Here is a 15899-nt window from a genome sequence, read left to right as displayed (position 1 = left end):
CTTGTTTAGTTTTTAGCCACGTGTGCAGTCGTACTGTGTACTCGCCCGCAGATTAGTAAAGTCTTTTATATGCAGCCAATGATTACAATAGAGGAGGACACGGCGACGGCGAGAATCGAAAAGGTACGAAGATCCCCGTAACGACGAGGAGGAGGAATATTCCGGCGATGGCGGAAGAATTTTCGGTGGTTGTGTTGGCTTCTGATCTAGGAATTGACGCTCGACCGTTCTTAACGAGAAGCGATGAGGTTGATGAACAAGAGAATTGGCATGATTGTCCTCAATACTTAGGAGATGATGAAGATTTCTCCGATCTTGATCTCCTCCAGTTCTTTACACTCCAAGGCTTGGATAAGTCCGGTAATCGGATTTTTCGCATCGTCGGAAAGTATTTTCCTGGTAAATCACACTGTAACACTGTACTCTTTTATAAATTGGGTCATAAGATATTGTGATTAAAGTTTCTAACTTGATTCAAAAAGTTGATACTCTGATTAGTGTTTTTGGTGTTGTTATTTGTGTAAGCTAATGATGATCCGTTTTGGTTAAGTTTAGATAGTTCATGTCTTCATGGTGGATATGTTATATAGCTTTTGCTTCACTTGTCGATTAAGTTTTGATTTGATTTTTTGTTTTCTAACTGAATTCTTTTTTGTACGCTTTGTAGCTCGTGTTGTGAGTGCAGAGCGGCTGAAGAAGTATATATTCCAGAAGATAAGCAACCAATGTCCTGAAGGACCGTTCTGTTTGGTTTACATGCATAGCACAGTGCAAAAGGACGACAACTCACCGGGTATTACCATCTTAAGATGGATCTACGAGGACCTTCCTTCCGATATCAAAGACAGGCTTCAAGTTGTTTACTTCATCCACCCTGGTCTTCGTTCCAGACTTGTCATTGCTACTCTTGGCCGCCTTCTTCTTAGTGGAGGGTAATCATTTCTTTTCATATGCATCACTAGATTTATTAAGTATCCTCCAACTTACATAATCGAAAATTGAACCTAGAGTTTGAAGCTTTCATGATCTAAAGTTGACGGTCTAGGAATTTTGATGTTCTTTGAGCTTGTATCTGTGAAAGGCAACTTCAAACGGTTGTGTGATCTACAGTAGATTACTTTTGGAATGAAGAACTGTGGACTGAACTGATTTTGTCAAAACAATATTTCTTTCAACGTTGCAGACTCTACTGGAAGATCAAGTATGTGAGTAGGTTGCAGTACCTTTGGGACGAAATAAAGAAAGGCCAGGTGGAAGTACCCGAGTTTGTGAACAACCACGACAATGTGCTCGAGCATAGACCATTAACAGACTATGGAATCGAACCGGATCCTTTCCAGTTAAGCGAGGTTCAATCTTCATCACTCTCGCTTAACCGCTACGAGAACAGATGGGTCTCATAGTACATTTTTCTCTTTGTTGAGCTTAGAACCTCTATGTTTTCTTCTGTTGTATAGAGAGCAATCTTAAGTACTAAACACTTCTGTTTCAATCGGGTTTTGATTGTTTTTGGACCGAACCAACCAGTACCAAGTCAGATATACATATGTAATCATTTTGGTTTGGTAAAGAAGATTGAGACAGGGAAGAAGCCGGTTCACAGGTTAAAAAAAAAACAAAACTGTAGAATCAAATATTATACAAGTATTGCTTGCAGTCGGAGTAGAGTAGAGAGATCCCACCTAATATCCTAATTATCCTAATTAGACCCAGTAGAGTATTATTTTAGAACTATCATCAGCTATAAGCTGCATCATCAGCAAAAAAGGAAGCAGCAAAGCGAGTCTATTCAAATGAGATTGCCCAGAATCTCTTTCTGCAAAACAAAACATCCTCTGTTATCTTCTTGTCTTTCTTTTTAAGCTGATGAGTTTCCACTTCCCACAAGAATTTTGGAGCCAAGTCTCGGATCCTTGAGATTATAGATTCCTCGTCTCTTATTATGACAAACCCCTGCCCAACCCCAAAAAAAAAACTCTCATTAATATGATCTGATGATGATAAAGACCAGACCTACAAGTGTTACGGATTTTAATGTAACCATTATAGCAAACGTACCCGAGGGCGAACTATGCGGTCCATCTCAAGCATGATGTCCTCTAGCAAACAACCATCTCCGTAGCTTTGGTAGTGAGAGAATACATGATTGGAATGGAGCAAATCGTAAGTGCGTGGATATGTTGAGAACGGCTCACACCTAAGACACAATTTATTTTTAGTTAATTGGTACTGACTGATGCTTGGCAAGGATCAGAAACAGAAACAAAACAAGTGTTTGATAGAGTAGAAGTACTATATCAGCTTACCAATCATGAGAAGCGCCATTTAAGCCTCTCTCGAAAATTGCAGGCAAGGTATCATTCATGGTTGCAGGTACTACGTTCATTACCCAAACAGGATACGAATTCATAGCTGCACCAAACCCACCAATGAATGCGTTCATGTCCATCACATTCCGCACTTCAGTCTCATTGACATTCATTAACCGCCAGTAATGATTCACTTGTTCTCTCCAAAAGACTGTATCTGAATTATATTCATCTTCACCGATGCCTGAATGAAAAGTTTTTGGCTAAAGTTGTTAGGAATCTAACAGAAAAAATGTCACCTCTTCAATGATTTTGAGCATAAGAAATGTACCTAGTATTCGTAGAGTCCCCGGATACGCAGTAAGACGTTCAGCTAAAGAAGAGGGTCTCTCTTCTGTTTGTCCACTACTAACTTGCACACAATCTTTAAGAGGAACTTTCCAAGATGGTTTTAAAACATCTTCCACATGACATAAACTAATGAGCTTTAGTTCTGCATTCTGCTTAAGACAGACCTCATTCTCTTCTTTAATCCATATTGCAGTCTGGACCTCCCGGGAAATGAGCTTCCAGCACATTGCACTAGTTAAATTAACTAATTTATCCCAAATCATAGGATACTCTTTATCCTTTCTGTAAGCTATTGGTGATGAATACACGAAGTATCCATTGGGTCGGAGAAGACGATGAACTTCTTTAAGTAAGATGCCATCTGAGGAATCATGTTGAAACATTTTCATAAATACTACTAAGCTATCACTGCAAGCAGAAGTCAACTTGTTTAACCAAGAATATACAGTACATACCATTTGCGTGCCAGTCAACACGACATCTCGAACAATGAACCATCTCAAACGAGGCTGCAGGATAAGGCATTTGTTTGGTGGCAACAGCGGAAATCATTGCACCAATACCTCTTTCCAATGCAAACTGAATCTGGTTTTCATTACTATCTTTGGGAGCAAAGGACATTGTCTGTATACCTAAAGGAAGAAGATAAGCCGCAAAGCTGGCAACTCCACAGCCAACATCAAGAACTTGTACCACCCCAGCTGAACGCAAGTCACCTGTTTCGTTAGTAATCATATTCCCCAACCTGAAGATAACATACAAAACTCAGTGCACATAAACGTTCACAGGGTATATAGAAGCTCATAAATTCCTACCTCTGTATGTATTCTGCAGCTCCATGCTTAAAATTAGTACCACCACCAGGGAACCACCAAAGCTGACCTTGTTTATGCACCCAGTTTTGCCCACTTTGAAGTTGAGCAAGATGAGTATGATTCACATTACTTCTCCAAACATAGTCTCTACTGGTTGGCCATCTTATAGGTATCTTATAATCAGTTGGCGGGGGTACCAAGCAAAAGAGGCGCTGCTCGTGTGGCGGGCAATGACTTTCGAGCTCTTCTCTTCTAGAAAGATTCAAGGTAGGAAACAGCTGATGCACATAAGTGACATTGTGACAAGGTATATACTCATTGAGCTCCAATGGACACACATTCACCCCAGTTTCAGGTATTACTAGTGGTAATCTTCGGTAAGTAAGCTCGATTTTGTTTGCAAATCTGGAAGAAGCTACAAACACAACAACACCACATTGTTAAATATATCAATTCTTTTGACTTCAATTTTAACCACACAAGAAAACAATTCACCAAGACAAGAATTGAGCATCCAGAGACCAAAACTTAATCAAACCACGCAAATTAATTCCAAGAGAATCCAAAACGTAACGCATGCAGAGGAAAGGAAAACTGAAGAATGAAGAACAGAGAGATCAGAGAGAGAGAGAGAGAGAAGGGACCAGATTGAGAAGAAGGTTGAGAGAGGTAAATAGGTTGGTTGTTTCCGAAGAGAGAGCCAGTGTAAAATGATCCAACCATGAGAAAGAGAGCCACTATTATCGTCTGCCCTGATCTCGCTGCACCAAATACACAAGAACCTCCCATCGTTATTTTCTCTCGCTCTCTCTCTCTTTCTTCTTCTTTTAACTTCAAAGAACAATTATCGCTTCTTCGTCTTCTTCCTCGGGATTCTCGTTGATACTTTTTACTTTCGAGTTTTGAGTTCAACAACCTAACCTATCAAGTAAGCAGACAGAGAGCCTTCGTCACAGCCTCCTAGACTTGTCACGTCCTCCTCTCACTTTAGACGTGTCAATACAAAAATTTATTAGACAATTTTTTAAGCTTATTTGAAACGGGTCTACTATTTCTTAAGCTTTTAAAACCACATAAAAATTTTGAGACCAGCCCGATTGATAAAATATGCGCCACACCTAAACAAGAGAAAAGAAAATGTTAATTTTAGTGAAAGTTTTCATATTAGGATGATTTAGAGATTAATGAGATCGATTTGAATAGTTATGATACTTTATTTGACAATAACTTTTATATCTTTAATATCTATAAATCAGCTTTTGGAAACTTAATAACCGCTGATTGAAAAAGGTATATTTGGTTGACAAACGAATAAGGAAAAGTACTTTATTTTCTTTCCAATTATTTATTGGACAAAGTCTTGAACAAAAACTAAACCATATTAGCCACAAGTTGTATAAATGGAAGGAACTCCTATGAATCCAAAATCACCTTCAAGTCAAACATAAAAAGTACTAAGAAAACAAAAATGGAGAAAATTTCAGCATTCTTCATCATTCTCTTCCTTGTCTCGTCGTGTAAGTACACTCGTAGTTTCCACTTTTCAATATCAATCCTTAGTTAACTTGCTTATACCAATTCTGGTGACAATGAGTGTTGGAGATATATGTCAAACGGACAGAGATTGTGTGGAGACTGGGATTCCAAGATGTAAGAATGGCAAGATGCCAATTTGTTACAACGGATATTGCAGCTGTTTCGCTCCAAGGCGTTTTTCTCCTCCTCCTCCTCCTCCTCCTCCTCCTCCTCCTCCTCACTCTTCTACTCTAAACTCTCCTTCTTCATCAACCTCCAAATTCTGATCTGATTTCATATATATTAATGAATCTTGATGCAACTTATTCTTTTTTTCTTTCCCATGCAGCATATATTTATGTTTTTCTTTTTCTAATTATCATTTTAGGGATAAAAACACTCCTTGATGGCTTCATTATTAGGCCATATTTATCGGTGGATCAGTTAGGGTGATCTTGGGTCTTTTTAAATTGAAATTAATTGAACAGTACCCATAAGATCAGCCCAATTGATCTTGAATAAGATCAGTTCTTCATCTGATCTAAAGGACACGTGTCACTCTCGGAAAGAAACTTGCGTTTTATTATTCATTTCTTTCGAACATAATTTTCTTTCGAAATATTTGTCTTGTCTAATTAATTAAATAAAATGTAATTCTTATTTAATTAATTAAGTAATATGTTTGTTTTTTATGAATTTTAGTAAAAGTTTTATAAATTTTTATAATTGTAATATGTTTAAGAATATTAATAAACATTATATTATTAAATAGTATTAAATATTCTTAAATTATTTATTAAACATTAATCTATGTATTTATTAATCCATATATTTTTATGAATTTTAGTAAAAGTTTTATAAGTTTGCAATTAAAATGATATGTTTATAAATTTTTCTAATTGTAATATGTTTAAGAATATAAATAAACATTATATTATTAAATAGTATTAAATATTCTTAAATTATTTATTAAACATTAATCTATGTATTTATTAAACATTCTTAAATTTCTATAAGAATATTATATTATTAAATCTTAAGATCTTACACATGTTCTCCCAATAACTAACTTCTCAACAAAAGTTCTTAACAACTGATCTTACTTTATTTTTATAATATTTCTACTCTAAGAACACCCTAACAACTGATCTTACACTATTTTTATAATATTTCTACTCTAAGAACATCCTAAACTGATCTTCCTATAAACATGCCCTTAGATCTCTCCATACATCTCCCATCTACGAATCATAGTGAAACTCAAAATGCTAACAAGTTTTAGCATGAAGAGTGTGTAAAATTAAAATAGTTAGAAGAGTTAACAAAATAATTACAGATTCTTATTTAATCAGACGTTTATGTAGAAAAAAAATGTTTATAGGTATTCAATATCAAACGGAATCATAAACTTTACATTATAAAGGAGCTGCGTTAACTTGACCAATTTGGTTAATTCTAATATACAGATAACTAAATATTATACTAAACATTTAGTAAAAATGGCAGTAGAGAAAGAAAAAAAATAGAAAAATGTAAAAAAATATCTTTATATATTCAAAGGAAGAACATGCCTTTGAGTAATCTGACAAATTTGGACCATTGTTGTTTATTTTACCCACTTAATGGAGTAATGGAATATACACTTTTAAAAATTATTGAAACTTCTGGTGCCCTCACAGTCACATGTTCTCTCACTCTATTAATGGTATACATGAATTTTTGACCGATTAAAAATACATGTTTCCAAAAACGACAATTAACTAAGAAAGCTGCAAACTCTGTAAATTCTCGAATCTAAAATTAATCTTTAAGAAAAAATTAAAAAAAAATTGAAGGAGATGATTAGATCTTTACAGTTTAGACATAGATTCTCCATCTTAAAAAAAAAAAAAAAAATTTATAATCTCAAAACTGATTTAATTAAAAGCTATGTAAAAACAGAGAGAAGACGTAAGTGGAAAGATCAGTCTCAATATTGCACCATCACTTCATTCAGATTCCAGAATATAAACATCAAACGTCAAAGATCCCTACTAATCTCAAGAAAAACAAACGATACTCATACTCATAACCCTAAAACAAGGGCAAAAAGAGCTTCTTCATAGCAACAGAACCACAAAAAAAAACAGAGTAAGCAAAAAAAAAACGAAGAGGAGGAAGAGAGAGAGAGATCAACGCTGAAGATCCATCATCATTCGCGAGAACTCAGTGAAGCAAACGAACCCGTCACCGTCCTCGTCAACATCAGCTATCATACGCTTGCAATCATCTAACGTGCACCGCTCATCTCCAATGGTCGAAAAGACTCTAAGAAGCTCCTCAGCTGAGATCAAACCGTCACGATCCGCGTCAAAGAACTCAAACGTCTCCTTCAACTCAGCCGAGTCACGAGACGGATCCAAAGAGAGTACTACACGGCTCGCCAGCTCTTCTAAACGGATGGTACCGTCGTCTCCCTCCTCGCAACCCACCTCTTTAATCATAACGTTGATCTCATCCTCCGTCAATGGATCAGGACCGAGTCGGCTAAGCAACGACTCAAGATCGTGTCTGGAGATGGCTCCATCGTTGTCTCTGTCGATCAGCTTAAACGCTTGGAGGATCTCGACGTAGGAGTAAGGAGGAGGAGGAGAAGTGTCGCAAGAAACCTCAGGGAGAATGCTAGTAGGCGTAACGGAGCCGCCACCTCCTCCGTCACAGGATTTGTTAATAATACAGTCTTGGCCGGAAGAAAAGGAAACGGATCCGAAGGAAGAAGCGGGGGATTTGGAAACTGTGGAACGATCTTTGGATCTGATGAAGAAACGTTTTGGATTAAGTTTGGCGAGTTTCATATTGTGAAGAGAATGTGTTTTGTGTTTGTGTTTGTGATTTGATTTGATTTGATGGTGAGATGAAGAAGAGAAAAAGGTGAGAAAGTGAATAAATGGGGGCAGTGAAGTCTGTGTGTGTTACCCTATTGGCAATTTCCTGGAAGTTTCCTACTGAACTAACTTTATCGTGTTTTTTTTTTTAATCTTTTGTTAGTGTAACTGTACTTGGTTAGATTAACCGAATAGTACGTTTTTTTCGTTGTCTTTAGTTACGTGTTTCTAGGATCTTTTTTGGATAAAAATATCTTTGCCAAAATTTAATATTTTTATTTGAAAGTTTATACACACAAGTACACAAAACTGACTGACTGACACACATATGCTTTGAGTATTAGATTTTTTTTTTTTTTAGGATGAATATTGAATATCATCAAATATCATAATCCTTAATCCTGACATTTCGCACTTATATAGTATTTCAAAACTTAGATAACGTAGTCATATAATTTTAAAAAGTTAATTCTTCTTGTTTCGTTATAGTTTCTAAAGTAATATTACCGTTTAAAGTAAAACTTTCCTATATATGTGTGTTTTAAATTTTGTTTTATTAAAAAGGTTGCTGAATTTTTTTTAATTAATGTTGTAAATAAATCCAGTAGCTGTAGCTATCTATATAAATTGGATAAAGTAATAACTTTTTTAAAAACTATCCACCTGTCCATTTTTTTCCTTTTGTGAAAAGGGTAGTCCAATTTTTCCGCCGATCAAATGCTTAGATTTGTTTCTTGGCTAAAAATAATTATTTGGCTAAAAATAATTATGTGAAAAGGGTAGTCCTATTCCTAAATTCCCATAACTATACTGTACTTACATATTTATTTCTGGACGTAATTAATTACACTTTAACCTATAGCCATAGGCTATATTCAAAACTTCAACATCTCCAGGCGAAAATAGACCAACGTTGTTAACTAGTACTAGTTATCATTACTACATGTGGTAGTCACGCGATTGTCTGGTTTATTAACGAACCGGTTTGATTCAGTTTTTAAAATTCGAAAATTTTTAAAGGTAAACCAGATTTAGTTAAGTGGGAGGGAAAAACTAATTTCGAACACCTGAGAAGACTGAGAGAGTTTTTTTCTAGGTCTTTCGTTGTTCGCCGGAGAAGCTTACCGGAGGATGGAGAGAATCCATGTCTCAGTCAGGGCGCGGCCGCTTTCGTCGGAAGACGCGAAGACTAGTCCTTGGAAGATCTCTTCCGACTCAATTTTCATGCCCAATCAATCTTCTCCCACTTTCGATTTCGGTACTCTTTTTTTCTCACTTCTCTTTCCAGTTTCTTCTTCTGCTTGCAATTTCAATTTTAATTTCAATTTCAATGCCCAATCTCTCTCTCTCTCTCTCTCTCTCTCTCTCTCTCTCTCTCTCTCTCTTTACAATTACAGATCGGATTTTTAGAGAAGATTGTAAAACCGTCGAAGTGTATGAGGCACGGACGAAGGCGATTGTTTCTGCCGCCGTTTGTGGATTTAATGGTAAATACTCAACGATTCTTCTCATGGGTTTAGCTGATTTTAGTTACCCACTTCGAATTGCTGCTTCAATTTTGATAATTTGGGGTTCTTTTGATTTCAATCTCCTTTTTTTTTTGGTTTTTAAGGGTTTTTTCGTTTTTTTTTGGCCTAATGGTATCTGTTCGATTGAAGGAACCGTGTTTGCTTACGGGCAAACTAACAGTGGCAAGACACATACAATGCGAGGCTCCCCAATTGAACCTGGAGTCATCCCTCTTGCTGTACATGATTTGTTTGACACTATATATCAGGTGCATCCCTAATATATTCTTAGCCTTTGTGTAACTATCTTTGTAAAGTTGGTTTCTTTTTGATTTTGTGGATAGTTATTGATTTGAGGAACAACTGTTTCTTCTTTTGTTTGATCCCTCCTAGGATACAAGCAGGGAGTTTCTGTTGCGTATGTCGTACCTGGAGATATATAACGAAGATATAAACGATCTGTTGGCTCCTGAACATCGAAAACTACAGATTCATGAAAATTTGGAGGTACTTATGTGTCCTTTTTTAAAGTCCTTTCTAATAAACTCTCTAGCGATGCTGATGTGTTTTTCAATCTGAATGTTCTTAGAAAGGAATTTTTGTTGCTGGACTGCGAGAAGAGATTGTTGCTTCCCCTCAACAAGTCCTTGAAATGATGGAATTTGGAGAATGTACTTTATGTTTTCTTCACATTGTTTTTCTCTAGTTTGTTCGTTCCAAACATAGTTTCTGTGTGTTTCTTAACCCGTGATCATGCATTTGTATGCATTTCCTCAACTGTTTCCAATCATGGTTTTGCTAATATTGATCTTCATTTGTCTTTGGAATAAATTTTCAGCTCATCGGCATATTGGAGAGACAAATATGAATCTTTACAGTAGCAGATCGCATACTATTTTCCGCATGGTAACTATCTCTACACTCAACCTTAGCGCCCAGTTACATGTAAATTGATTTTTGACTTGCCAGCTTCTTCATTAAACAGATTATTGAAAGTAGACAGAAAATGCAAGATGAAGGTGCTGGCAATGCATGTGATGCAGTCCGTGTTTCTGTTCTGGTATTATTCTGTTGGAACCAGCGTTTTTTGATATGCAACAGTGTCTTTTTCTGTTTCATCTTTCTGATTTCTTTTCACTTGTAGAATTTGGTGGATCTAGCTGGTTCAGAACGGGCTGCAAAAACCGGTGCAGAGGGTGTTAGGCTGAAGGAAGGCTCACATATAAATAAAAGCTTGATGACACTTGGGACGGTTATTAAAAAATTGAGTGAAGGAGTAGAAAATCAAGGGTAAGTTTTTCTCGGGTCAGTTTGTTAGAGAACGAAGCATAGGGTATATACGCATCAAGTGTCTAATCTTTTTGGCATTTTCTTTGGTTGAGTCAGTGGTCATGTTCCGTACCGGGACAGCAAGCTTACAAGGATCTTGCAGCCTGCTTTAGGTGGAAATGCAAATACAGCTATTATATGCAACATAACACTTGCACCGGTATGTTTTAATCACCGGTTATATGACATTAAGATAAGCCAGGCAGATGAATACAAGAGCAAGTTTCATTTTTTTCTCTTTTGTTCAACAATATTAATCTTCGTTTCAATGTTAGATTCATGCAGATGAAACCAAGAGCAGTCTTCAATTTGCTAGCCGAGCACTGCGTGTCACTAACTGTGCCCATGTCAATGAGGTTGGATCCAAAATATTTTGAACTTATTCTCTCTTTCTTTAACATATTTCTGATTAAATCTATTAATTATCGTATCTATTCTTGTGTTTTCAATACAGATATTGACTGATGCTGCTCTACTAAAGCGCCAAAAGAAGGAGATAGAGGAGCTCAGGTCCAAACTAAAGGTTTCTAACTCGTTTTCAGTATTTTTTTTTTTTTTTTTAATCTCTTATGCTTTATTTTGTGGGTTAAATATCAGCTTTTCTATCGCAGACTTCTCACTCTGACCGTTCAGAAGAAGAGATTCTTAACTTGCGCAATACCTTGTTGAAGGTATGTCATTTTGATTCTTGATTCATTAATTGTTCTTGATTTTTAGTACGGTTTTTTGATATATCCCATTTTCTGCAGTCTGAATTAGAGAGAGAACGGATAGCACTTGAGTTAGAAGAAGAGAAGAAGGCACAAGCTCAGAGGGAAAGAGTTTTGCAGGAGCAAGCAAAAAAAATTAAGAACTTGAGTTCAATGGTTCTCCTTTCGAATAGAGATGAGAAGCGTGAGCAGGATCACTTTAAGAAGGTTTCTCCTGTTTTTTTCCATCCATTTGTTTTTGGATACCTTGAGAGTTTATAACAGCATGGCTGGGCGCTTAACATTTGCTTTTATTGTGGAAAAAGATATGTGACTATTAACCTGATTCTTGACTAGTTAATTAGAATGATTTTCACATATTGTTGTTGAATGCTGTTGTTCCCAAAAACATTAGTATGATACTACTGAGTGAATCATTTAAGTATCTTTGTTGCATTTTCTTCCCATTTCATATATGATTTCTTCTTAGATTTGATATATTATTTGTTTGCAGGGAAAGAGGAGGGATACATGGTGTATTAGTAAGGTTTCACGAGACTCCCCATCAGAGGTGAATAATGTGGAAATGACTAACCAACACATGAGAAAATGTTGACTTTGGCAGCCATTAAAATACTTTGTTTCTTTCATAACAGGTCCAGTCTAATGTTTTGTCAAGGGGGTCCTCTCTTGAAACTGCAAGATCAGATCGTGAGACTGGTCCACTACTTCCATTTTCGGAACTGGTAAATGAACCTTTACAGAACATTAACGAGGAAGACGAAGATAGTATCAATGAAGCCCTTGAAGCTTCTGCACTTCCAGATCCATGTTCTTTAGTGAATGTCACAAGCAGAAAGAAGCCATCAATCAAGCAGAAAAGTCATGTAGTGGTCAGTGTTCCTCTTTTGAATGTATCTTGTGCTTTTCTAGTGGTAAAGCTGGCCTTTGTTAATGTTATATAGGTTGAAAACGAGTCAGATAGAATTCAAAGGGAATATGAGGATCTCTTCTTGCAATTCGAAACCGAGGTAATAATTTGTTCTTCTCAATATCAGTTAATTTATGGGTTTTATTTCTTATTTCTCCACACCTTCAATAGAGAATCATCAGCGGNAGAAGAGATTCTTAACTTGCGCAATACCTTGTTGAAGGTATGTCATTTTGATTCTTGATTCATTAATTGTTCTTGATTTTTAGTACGGTTTTTTGATATATCCCATTTTCTGCAGTCTGAATTAGAGAGAGAACNAGGTAATAATTTGTCCTTCTCAATATCAGTTAATTTATGGATTTTATTTCTTATTTCTCCACACCTTCAATAGAGAATCATCAGCGAAATACAAATTGAGTTTCTTAAGGCGAAGTTGGGTGAAGAAGTTATATCTGGTGATAGAAAATGCAAGCAATTAGAAGTCGTTGGCAACGTGCATGTGGATGAACATGTTGTAAACTTAAGAGATCCAGAATCTATTCTTCTCATTAAGCAACTCCAAGAGAAGGTGCATGTCTTCAATTCTTTACCTACAACTGAAATGGCTATCTAAGTAGCTTCTCTTTCTTCCATTTTGGCTTTTTCCTTAACCTTGATATGTTCTGTCCAAAAGATAAACATTCTGGAGTTGGAGAAATCTTCAAGCAACCAGAGTCTTGATGATCTTGTCACTGTAGCTACTAAGCAGAATATATGTGCCAGGGAAAAACTTGCTGAGGTATCTGTGGTTCTTTAACTGATTGTGCTTTGCTATTCTGTCCAGCCACCTGGAAAAATAAATGCCTTTGTGCGTCATAATATATTTGAATAATGAATATAAGAAATTCGGTGGAAAGGGTTCAGACCATATATAGTTATACTCTATGCTGTTTTCTTAAACTTCCCAAACCTGACATTATTTAGTCTAGACACAGCAGAAAATATTTTTGAATGTGAATGAAAACATCATTTTGATATTGTCTGTAACCTTACTTCTTACATATGGATCTTCTTCCGTCTTTTTCACTTTATACCTCTGCTGAACTAGTTAAAAGAGAATTTGTCATTCCAGTCAGCTTTCTAGACTTGTTTTTTATTTTAGTGTGCTAAATCTTTTTAAACAATGAAATTCTATAGATTGAAGAAGAGATTCATGCTGCTAGAGAAGAGACCCAGGCGGCTCGTGAACAACTTGTGTCCAAGGAGTCTGAAGTTTCTCATGTGCTTAATGTTGGTTTTCATTTCATATTCATCCCATTAATCTGATAAGTTTAGAACAGATTATTATTGTTGTCAATCAGTATGACATTGCCTAAATGTTTTTTTACTTGTCGTTGTGAAGGAGAATCTTAAATCTTTGGTCAATGTAGCAACAGAAGTTGAAGTCTTAGTGTCTGAATTTCAAAAATCTAAAGCGTCAGTGGAAACCGTATCTTCAGTTATGGATGAGGGTCTCCAAGATTTTGCTTTCTTCTCTTCTTTGATACATGTAAGTTCTCTGCGTTGTGTAGTATATTCACTGCATTTTGTTTTAGACAATCATTTTCTTTTATGACAAACGTTCCCACTGCAGGACTTCACATCGTTTATGCACCAAAGTTTTGAGCAACATGCTTCACAAATCAGCAGCTACCAGAACGTCCAATCTTGTCTGAAACAAAAAGTTCTTGATGTTGAGAATGAGAAGGTCTGACGCTTTTGTTCACCTTTCACCGTGCATTTGATGGTAATTTTGCGGTAAAATCTGAAGTCATGATATTCCTTTTCAGCTTCTTTTGCAAGAGCAGTGTTCTGGTCTGCAGAGCCAGATAGAAGAACTTAATCAGGAAGCTCAAAAGCATGAAACGTCCTTAATGGTATTTTGCTTATTTTCAAACAGATTTTATTAGAGTTTTTTTTTCGTTTCTTCCTCAAATTTTCTAGTGTTAAAAGTAACTTGATGTTTTAACCATTCGTCAGATGCTCTCGGAACACCATGAGTCGGAGAGGTCAGATCTCCTCTCTCACATAGAAGATCTTGAGAAGGATATAGCGAGTCTGTCATCCTCTTCCTTGGCCAAAGAGAAGGAGAACATAAGAAAAGATCTTGAGAAGACGAAAACAAAGCTAAAAGACACTGAATCCAAGCTAAAGAATTCCATGCAAGATAAAACCAAGCTAGAGGTGCGTGGTGGAACCCAATACTTAACTGAAATAGTACTGGATATTTTGTCTAATGACCCATCTAAATTATAACAAATAATTCTGATGTCCTTTCAAAGGCCGAGAAAGCATCTGCTGAGAGAGAGTTAAAACGCTTGCATAGCCAGAAGGCCCTCCTCGAGAGAGACATCAGCAAACATGAGTCCTTTGCTAGTAAAAGACGCGACTCTCTTATTGCTGAGAGAAGTACTAACCAGTTGCAGGTATTATCCAATGATTTGTTTGCAGGATGATCTTCTTTATACCATTCTAATATTCGGTAACTTGTCCAACGTTGGATATGCAAAGTCGAAATATCAGATTTAATAAACCGTACGAAATCATTATGTCATTATAGAATCTCTTTCTATTGGCTGAATTTTGGACAAGCATTGCATGAGCATATATTTCTATCTTTTCGTATAATTTTCTCCGTGGAGAACCATATCAGTGTTCTTTTTGGTGGACATAACTTCTGCTTAAGTGAAATGCTCGTTCTCATCCTACTTCACATTTATCAGGAAGACTTTAGACAGCTTGAGGTCCTTGCTTTTGAAATGGAAACAACAATTGCTTCCCTGGAGGAGGAGCTGGTTGCTGAACGTGGAGAGAAAGAGGAGGCACTATGTCGAAATGACGGTTTAGATTCAGAAATTGCAGCTCTGACAGAGAAACTGGAGCACTCAAATACCCAATTAGAAGATCTGCAAAAAGATGTCACAGAGCTTGTACGTATTTTCATACATTTGATGGTTGATCCATATGTTATTGATATTGAATTTGAAGCAAATAATGTTTTCAAGACACAATACATTTGNGAGAGAAGTACTAACCAGTTGCAGGTATTATCCAATGATTTGTTTGCAGCATGATCTTCTTTATACCATTCTAATATTCGGTAACTTGTCCAACGTTGGATATGCAAAGTCGGAATATCAGAATTAATAAACTGTACGAAATCATTATGTCATTACAGAAAATCTCTTTCTATTGGCTGAATTTTGGACAAGCATTGCATGAGCATATATTTCTATCTTTTCGTATAATTTTCTCCGTGGAGAACCATATCAGTGTTCTTTTTGGTGGACATAACTTCTGTTTAAGTGAAATGCTCGTTCTCATCCTACTTCACATTTATCAGGAAGACTTTAGACAGCTTGAGGTCCTTGCTTTTGAAATGGAAACAACAATTGCTTCCCTGGAGGAGGAGCTGGTTGCTGAACGTGGAGAGAAAGAGGAGGCACTATGTCGAAATGACGGTTTAGATTCAGAAATTGCAGCTCTGACAGAGAAACTGGAGCACTCAAATACCCAATTAGAAGATCTGCAAAAAGATGTCACAGAGCTTGTACGTATTTTCATACA

General features: G+C 36.3%; 4 protein-coding genes across 4 annotated transcripts in view; 2 read left to right on the top strand and 2 right to left on the bottom strand.

Annotated features, from left to right (window-relative positions):
- LOC104760213 (ganglioside-induced differentiation-associated protein 2) lies at positions 63 to 1552 on the top strand. The gene is made up of 3 exons (XM_010483139.2): positions 63 to 399; positions 668 to 932; positions 1184 to 1552. The coding sequence occupies exons 1-3, from the start codon at positions 168 to 170 to the stop codon at positions 1401 to 1403; spliced, it is 717 nt and encodes a 238-aa protein (XP_010481441.1). The 5' UTR covers positions 63 to 167; the 3' UTR covers positions 1404 to 1552.
- Positions 1576 to 4433, bottom strand: LOC104760128 (probable methyltransferase PMT6). The gene is made up of 7 exons (XM_010483033.2): positions 4120 to 4433; positions 3476 to 3890; positions 3116 to 3405; positions 2641 to 3021; positions 2307 to 2553; positions 2059 to 2197; positions 1576 to 1953 (listed from the first exon to the last, which is right to left on the bottom strand). The coding sequence occupies exons 1-7, from the start codon at positions 4262 to 4264 to the stop codon at positions 1786 to 1788; spliced, it is 1785 nt and encodes a 594-aa protein (XP_010481335.1). The 5' UTR covers positions 4265 to 4433; the 3' UTR covers positions 1576 to 1785.
- On the bottom strand, positions 6942 to 7924 carry LOC104760102 (probable calcium-binding protein CML36). Its single transcript, XM_010482954.2, has one exon. It carries the CDS (start codon positions 7822 to 7824, stop codon positions 7162 to 7164), a length of 663 nt encoding a protein of 220 aa, XP_010481256.1. The 5' UTR covers positions 7825 to 7924; the 3' UTR covers positions 6942 to 7161.
- LOC104704101 (kinesin-like protein KIN-7O) overlaps positions 8907 to 15899 on the top strand; it is a 9981-nt gene continuing 2988 nt past the window's right edge. The window contains exons 1-26 of the mRNA XM_010420239.1: positions 8907 to 9112; positions 9252 to 9341; positions 9513 to 9631; positions 9756 to 9869; positions 9952 to 10033; positions 10201 to 10268; positions 10348 to 10422; positions 10507 to 10652; positions 10749 to 10851; positions 10967 to 11047; positions 11146 to 11214; positions 11303 to 11362; positions 11441 to 11608; positions 11895 to 11951; positions 12037 to 12273; positions 12346 to 12411; positions 12706 to 12882; positions 12988 to 13092; positions 13491 to 13583; positions 13696 to 13842; positions 13927 to 14040; positions 14123 to 14209; positions 14313 to 14516; positions 14615 to 14758; positions 15056 to 15262; positions 15676 to 15882. Coding sequence (XP_010418541.1) covers positions 8986 to 9112; positions 9252 to 9341; positions 9513 to 9631; positions 9756 to 9869; positions 9952 to 10033; positions 10201 to 10268; positions 10348 to 10422; positions 10507 to 10652; positions 10749 to 10851; positions 10967 to 11047; positions 11146 to 11214; positions 11303 to 11362; positions 11441 to 11608; positions 11895 to 11951; positions 12037 to 12273; positions 12346 to 12411; positions 12706 to 12882; positions 12988 to 13092; positions 13491 to 13583; positions 13696 to 13842; positions 13927 to 14040; positions 14123 to 14209; positions 14313 to 14516; positions 14615 to 14758; positions 15056 to 15262; positions 15676 to 15882 — 3147 coding nt within the window. The 5' untranslated portion in view covers positions 8907 to 8985. The remainder of the gene's footprint in view (positions 9113 to 9251; positions 9342 to 9512; positions 9632 to 9755; positions 9870 to 9951; positions 10034 to 10200; positions 10269 to 10347; positions 10423 to 10506; positions 10653 to 10748; positions 10852 to 10966; positions 11048 to 11145; positions 11215 to 11302; positions 11363 to 11440; positions 11609 to 11894; positions 11952 to 12036; positions 12274 to 12345; positions 12412 to 12705; positions 12883 to 12987; positions 13093 to 13490; positions 13584 to 13695; positions 13843 to 13926; positions 14041 to 14122; positions 14210 to 14312; positions 14517 to 14614; positions 14759 to 15055; positions 15263 to 15675; positions 15883 to 15899) is intronic.

The sequence above is a fragment of the Camelina sativa genome, chromosome 1 (assembly GCF_000633955.1).
Source record: "Camelina sativa cultivar DH55 chromosome 1, Cs, whole genome shotgun sequence".
In the NCBI taxonomy this organism is placed as follows: domain Eukaryota; kingdom Viridiplantae; phylum Streptophyta; class Magnoliopsida; order Brassicales; family Brassicaceae; genus Camelina; species Camelina sativa.
Note: the sequence above shows the minus strand (reverse complement) of the source record. Positions and strands in the feature narration are given on the sequence as shown.

Bases quoted from the DNA above. Each gene is read 5' to 3' on its own strand.
- LOC104760102 (XM_010482954.2), bottom strand. From the start codon at position 7,824: ATGAAACTCGCCAAACTTAATCCAAAACGTTTCTTCATCAGATCCAAA.
- LOC104760213 (XM_010483139.2), top strand. From the start codon at position 168: ATGGCGGAAGAATTTTCGGTGGTTGTGTTGGCTTCTGATCTAGGAATT. The intron at 400-667 runs GTAAATCACACT...TACGCTTTGTAG, and splicing joins CGTCGGAAAGTATTTTCCTG to CTCGTGTTGTGAGTGCAGAG. The intron at 933-1,183 runs GTAATCATTTCT...TCAACGTTGCAG, and splicing joins CGCCTTCTTCTTAGTGGAGG to ACTCTACTGGAAGATCAAGT.
- LOC104760128 (XM_010483033.2), bottom strand. From the start codon at position 4,264: ATGGGAGGTTCTTGTGTATTTGGTGCAGCGAGATCAGGGCAGACGATA. The intron at 3,406-3,475 runs GTAGGAATTTAT...TGTTATCTTCAG, and splicing joins GCTGCAGAATACATACAGAG to GTTGGGGAATATGATTACTA. The intron at 3,022-3,115 runs GTATGTACTGTA...ATGATTCCTCAG, and splicing joins TGTTGACTGGCACGCAAATG to ATGGCATCTTACTTAAAGAA.